Here is a 6,516-nt window from a genome sequence, read left to right as displayed (position 1 = left end):
TTAGACGTGCCGATAGTATTTTTGGTTTAAAGGTAAGAAAAGAAAAAAAAACAATTTACAACCTCAACTGCATTTAACACATTTTGCCTTTTCAAATTCCCATACAAAATATGGACTTGATTTACTATCTCGAACTATCCTCCGAGTTAGAGCAAATACATAATCACGTGAATCCTTCTTTGTCCGTGCATACACGCCAACACGCTAGCGCTACTTCGTCATCGTAGCTACTACCGACTACTCCTAGTTCTCACGTCACTGTAACGTCCGCATCTCACTCTCCCCCCACCCCCCAGGCCACGCCGGGACAGGCATCAGCTTCCCCTCCATGCTCCGGCTGGAGCAATATCTCCGGTTGCTGCCGGCGACCACCCACGCCACAGCGCCCGCGTTGATCTCGGCTTCCTCTTCCCTCTCCTATCCTCTCCCGATCCTCAGCGCCCTCCGGCTTGCCTGCTCGCGTCCTCCCCCGCTCAGAGGCAAAACGTCGAGCGCCTTGCGCGCCTCGGAGGGGCCGGACGCTACGGTGAAACGCGCGCCCGAGATGGCCCAGCGGGAGGTGGCGCGGGCGGTCGCGGATCAGGCGGTTGCGCGTTTGGGCGCGCGGCTGCTGCCGTCCGCCGTGCCTGCCGACGTCGCCGAGTTCCACAACGGCGCCGGGAACGCCGTCGGCTCGCTCGACGTGCACCGGGGCTCGCCTGGCTCGTCGGTACACTTCTTTAATACTCCTCTTTCTTTTTTCTTGTAGTAGTGCTGTACCGTATTAGTATGATACAGCTTCTTGTGTGGTTACATACCACAAGATAAGGGCATACTACTATATTGCTCTGTAAGATATTCAAGAACTTATTTACTTAATCCAAAGTTCAGTAGTAGTGTAGTAAGTGCATAATACGGTTCATTGGATCTGCAGTGTGGCTTGGCATCGCATAGTATGTGATTGTACCATTTTTCCTTGGTATATGCAAATACATACACCACCTGTCCACCTCATGATATGGCATCTGTATTGAATGTCAAAACATTGCTTGTGTTTCAGTTCAGTTCAGTTCAGTTCAGTATGGTTTCGGGCACTTGCTGACCACCTACTTGATTGTGGGAGGGTATTTGCCTTGGGTAATTGTTGTCCACTGATCCATTCAAGGCGAATTGTCAAAGTTTTAGATGCAAATATTGCTAATACAACTCTACCAAAGCATCTTGTCAGTTATAGATTAACACTTGTCCATTTGAGTCTTAGAGTATTGTTGTGTGACTGCTGATTTCCTGATAAAGAAACAACTGCTGAATTGACACCGGCGATGATCCATCCTGGTGCTTGTCAATACTGAAACTGTAATCGCAATCCAATCTGAATATCACTGTCATATCTGCTGTTGTCCTTGAGCTGATAGTTCAATCTGAAAATGTGATTTCAGTCATTGAAAATAATAACAATGTCATTGAGAATGGAAGAACAATCTCTTGTTATAAAAAGCTTGCACTTTTGCTACTGTTGTAAGATGTAGAAAGAAATGATGACTGGACCTGATGTGTGTTTCCTTGTCTACAGATTGATTTCATGCTGCAGTCCTCGCTTCACTGTGAAGTTCCAAATGGTGCCATTGACATCACCTCAATTCTTATTTTCCTGAATGCCTCGACGGACGCACCACATTTCCTATTGGAGCTTATACAAGGCAGCTCAACTTCAATCGTGGTGATTCTGGACCTGCTTCCCCGGAAAGACCTCGCGTTCCACCCAGACTACTTGCAGAAGTATTACGAAGAAAATCGAATGGATGAGCAGCGTGGAAAGATCGAAGAGCTACCGCAGACTCGTCCATACAGATCTCCGTCACTCTTTGTGCGCAGCGCATGCTCGCCTACAGCAATAATGGTCAGCATTGACTGTGGACAAGGAGGTGAGAAAGCCTTGGAAGAGATAATGCATGGACAATTAGCAACAGTCATTCAGGAGGTTCTTCAGATTTGGCTTGACAACTGTGCTGATTCCACCACAGAAATGGATGAGGTGGAGAGGGACTGTTTGCTCAAGAGGGACCGGATTGTAAGATCGAAATCGATTGAGGTTGATCTGACTGCAAATCTTCCAAGGATGTTTGGTCCGGATGTGTCCAGTCGGGTCATAACTGAAATCCGTAAGGCCTTTGGTGTACAAGAGCCCTAAGTCATTCATAAATACAAGCATGTACTTAGTTTATTGTAGAGAAACGTTGTTATGGGTCCATAAACCCTCTTGTTTGAAAAGCTGAAAGTATATGTGATAAGCTGTGTATGTACTGCCAAGTGATAACTGAGATGCCTCGGGGGAAAAAAAAACTGAGACGATGAAAGCGAGCTATGCAGGTGAAGATGATCTAATGTTAGGACCAGGTTTCCAGGAACAGAGTCTCATCAGAGTTCCTAGTAAGGCAGTTCCAACCCAAAAACAAAAAATTTTCAAGATTCCCTGTCACATCGAATCTTGCGGCACATGCATGGAGTATTAAATGTAGACGAAAAAAAAACTAATTGCACAGTTCATCGAGAAATCGCGAGACGAATCTTTTAAGCCTAAATAGTCCATAATTGGACAATTTTTGCCAAATAACAACGAAAGTGCTACAGTAGCCAAAAACCAAAAATTTTCGGAACTAAACGCGCCCTAAGTTGTTCATGCTGTATTGAATGGAGCTCTGTATTTTTCCGCATCTTGTCCTGTCTATATATCATAAATAAATGATACAACCACGTTGTTCCATTGTCAAAGCCGAAGTCGCGGTAACATGTAAGGATGTAATGTTCGATAAAATCGCACACGCGTGATTTTTTTTCTTACGAGATTCCTTTTGATCCAAAGGGGGCTTGAAATAAGTAGCTAGTGTCTTTTGGGCATCGGTGTTTTGTCCCCTCTTGGGCGTTGGATAACCCGTGACAGCCGTTCCGGTTATGTATTTGCTGGACTTGTATCTCTTGGAGTTTGACAGTATGATTAAATTTTGTTTCTCATTTAAATTCACGTATGTATCCCATTGTGCATTATAATACGTAAGGAGTCCCTGGCAACGGTCGAGATTAGGAAAGTAGCATGGACGAGTTTTTGAATTCATTGTGTGAATTCATATTGTCTTCAGACTAGTCAAATGATTGAGGATAAGATGTCCAAGTATCTTCAAAGTATAAAAGGAAATGAGAATTCCAGCCGAAATGAGTTCATAATCACTTTGGGATTGTTAATGACATTTTACATGGAGTATTCATTTATACCAACACTAGATAAATGCCCGTACATTGTACAGGGACTATTTTTTTTTTTGTTGAATATCTTTATTGAACGACGAGCACGGCCGAATTGTAGAATTACTGAGGACAGTGAACTTGATTGTGCCTTTGAGCCATTGGCGGCTTGTGCCTTTGAGCCATTGGCGGCGTGAGGGTCTAGTGTCCAAATTACTCTTTTTTCAATATGTGTGTGATCTGTTTCGTCAGTGTCAGCAAAGTTTTCCTGTTTTTGAATATATGCGTGATCTTCTTTGTTTTCGTCAGTAAAGCCCTTGCTGAATTTCTCTGTTTGAATACGTGCCTGATCTGTTCCATCGGTCTGTAATCAGTCCTTTATATCGATGTGGAAGAGTTTTTTCGGCAACTTTATTTTTTGGCGAGTTTGTTTTGGAAAAGAGTTTTTTCTTGTTGTATATTTTTTCAGAAGCGTTTTTTAGACGTTTTATTCCAGCTGCGGACGATGTGGAAGATTTTGTTTCGGAAACATTTTGGTTTTGTTTTTTCCGTTTTTTTGTTTCAGGAAAAGGTTTGTTTTTTGCCGTATAGTTTTTTCTTGGAAATGTTTTTTCTTTTTTGGGAAACGTATTTTTTTCCGGCCGTGTGAACGACGTGGAAGAGTTTTTTTTTTCTGAAACACTTTTTTTTGCCCATGGAAGTGTTTGTTTTGGACCCGGTTTTTTTTTTGGCTGTATATTTTTTCCGTATATGCGACGGCGTCGCACCGTGCTCCCGTGCGACAGCCTGTACGTGGCTGCCGCGTGTCCCCTGTGTATACGTGAATACGTGATCCACGGCTCAAACTCCTCTCCACGGCAAACGAGCTAGCGACTAACATGCGCCTATACGTGAATACGTGGAAAGACGGAACGGCCAACGGACTACGGGCGACGCGGAAGCCGGATTAATTAAGCTGGCCAAAGCGATCAACTTCCTCATCCAACGATAACGTTAGTAATTTTTTAGTGTAGACCGACGACCCGAAAAAAAAATGTGGAATTAATTTTTCCTTTCTAATTTGCTGCAGCTGTTATGAGAATTGAACTGATCGTATAGAGCGAGTACGCGTTGCCTTTCTGATTTAGGTCCGTTCGGATGGTACGGTTTTGGAGGAATTTGGATGGTTCGGAGGAATTCTGGAGGAATTTGTGAGAGGAAAACACGGTTGCGGATGAAAAAAGAAGCGGATCAAGCCGGGTTTAAAGGCTCGCGAACAGGGCGGAGCGGCTTTGGTGTCGCACATGTGGACGGAATAGTTATGAATGTTTTAGTTGTAGAGACGAAGGTTTAACTGCCTTTTAATTTTTATCGGATCCAGTCTTTCTCCCCACGGGAGACAGGAAAAAGAAAGGCAACCCCAAAGTTATAAGAAAGGCAACACCAAAGTCTTGCAAGGGCAGGGAGCATAACTGCAAATTGCAAATACGAGATCAAACGCAAGGCTTGAAGGTGAAACTGCAAATTGGGAATCCATGCACGCTACGGATAGAAAAGGAGAAATTTGAATGGAACGAGTGCCTCAGATGAACGCTTTGGAAGTGGATATCACCATGCCTGTGCAGCAGGACATTCATCCAGAATTCACCAATTGCGTGAATCATCACTGGCACGCCAACCAGGGGGGTGTTTGTTAGAAAAAGAGACGAACTCCAAACAAATCGTGCTGCAGATCGATCTGGAGACGAATTAAGGCATGCAGAATCCTCTGAGATCGATCTCGCGAAAATACAATTGCAGCGCCAAGAAAAGTATTAGAGCGCAGGGGGTAGGGCTGCAGCAAACAACAAGAAGTCAAGAACTGGACCAGAAAAACAGATTTGATGTGCAAGAACCCCGGCAAAAGGAGACGAAAATTGGTCACACCAAGAAGCAAGAACTACACAACATAGTAGATCGACAATTTTGCCACCAAAAAGCATGGTTCTAAACGAGCGGTGGTGGAGAGGCGAGCCTGGAAGGGTGGTACTGGGTAGCGGATAGCCTCAATAAATAGTCTGGTGGCTGTGGGATGAACGGACGGACGGCCAAGATGGATATGGACATGGACACGGACACGGACGACAGATGCGCTGCACGCCAACAGCTCCGCGTTGCTTCACACCGACGGATCATCAGTTCCGCCTCTGTCGCCAACCTACAGTGTGTTTGGTTGGAGGGATCTGTAGGGACAGGATTGGAGTTGTTTCAATGGGAGGGGCAGGGACATCCACCTAGCATATTCTCCTCAGATTTCTTGACTCTGCATTCCATTTTTTTTTAATGAAATCAGTTCCTTTTGTTGTTGCCCTGCCATGTTCAACAATTTGGTCATGGATTTGCTAAATTTGAAGTGTGTGAATTTTAGCTTTCTTTTAGACGATGACTTACATATATATTTTATGTTAAAATTACAATTTTAGTTTGTTGTAATTTTTAGGTATAATCTGTAATTTTGTGATCCAAAAATACAAAGTCTGATAGACAAAACTATAAACCTGACAAAATCTGATCTCGTGCTAGCATAAATCAGCACAAAGGTAATTAACAATTATTTCTATAGTCATACAAAGACAAAAATTTAATATATTATTACAACACAAGAACAATTTAACAAATTACAAAACATACATTCTCTTTGAGTTTCCAACCCAAAAACTACAGTCGAGCTCGATTTTGAGGTGGGTGCCCAGGCCCCGGGGTCCACTCAGACCATGTGGGGTCACTCCTAGTCTCTCACCCTCACTACTGGCTAGGCGGGGGAGACCGAGGGTTTCTCACACGATGTAAAACGAATACAAGCGTGACTCGCGAGGGTATCCCGTAGGGAGAACAAGAAATAAATGCGGATTAATTGCCCAATAAATTGCCAAAACGGCCTTGTCTGAACAATTGAGTCCCCAGGTATTTATAGGCCAAATCCGGGTCTCTAATGAAATTACAAAAGGATTGGCAAGTGGTCAACAACGCTAGTTCAATGGCTGAGGGTAGTGAGGTAATCCTCCGTACCCCTGCCCAACTACTCCTAACCTTAACTGGGGAGTGGGGGTCGTCGCCGGCTTCCTATCTGGCCGCGCCCGCGGTCATTGGTGAACCTTGGTCGCACCAATCGGAGGTCCTCCTCTCCGCCTGTCGGTCCTGCACCCTCCTTACGATTTGCGACCCTCGGGCCAAATCCTGCCGCCTGTACCTGAAATAAGAGCATGAGGAGGGGAACCTTTGCCGCAAGGATTATGGCCCGCTGCCCAGTCGGCTACAAGGCCCAGAGCGAGGTCGGGA

General features: G+C 44.7%; 1 protein-coding gene and 1 non-coding gene across 2 annotated transcripts; one reads left to right on the top strand and one right to left on the bottom strand.

Moving 5' to 3' along the window:
* The first annotated feature begins 297 nt into the window (after positions 1 to 297).
* LOC136489762 (red chlorophyll catabolite reductase-like) lies at positions 298 to 2,270 on the top strand. Its single transcript, XM_066486315.1, has 2 exons — positions 298 to 709; positions 1,553 to 2,270. Exons 1-2 carry the CDS (start codon positions 329 to 331, stop codon positions 2,168 to 2,170), a joined length of 999 nt encoding a protein of 332 aa, XP_066342412.1. The 5' UTR covers positions 298 to 328; the 3' UTR covers positions 2,171 to 2,270.
* A 2,503-nt stretch (positions 2,271 to 4,773) lies between these two features.
* LOC136512172 (small nucleolar RNA Z188) lies at positions 4,774 to 4,873 on the bottom strand. Its single transcript, XR_010772995.1, has one exon. It is a non-coding gene; the product is annotated as a small nucleolar RNA Z188 (small nucleolar RNA).
* Positions 4,874 to 6,516: the final 1,643 nt, after the last annotated feature.

This window comes from Miscanthus floridulus, chromosome 1 (assembly GCF_019320115.1).
Source record: "Miscanthus floridulus cultivar M001 chromosome 1, ASM1932011v1, whole genome shotgun sequence".
NCBI lineage: Eukaryota > Viridiplantae > Streptophyta > Magnoliopsida > Poales > Poaceae > Miscanthus > Miscanthus floridulus.
The sequence above is the reverse complement of the archived record's forward strand: the minus strand, read 5'-3'. Positions and strand labels throughout refer to the sequence as shown.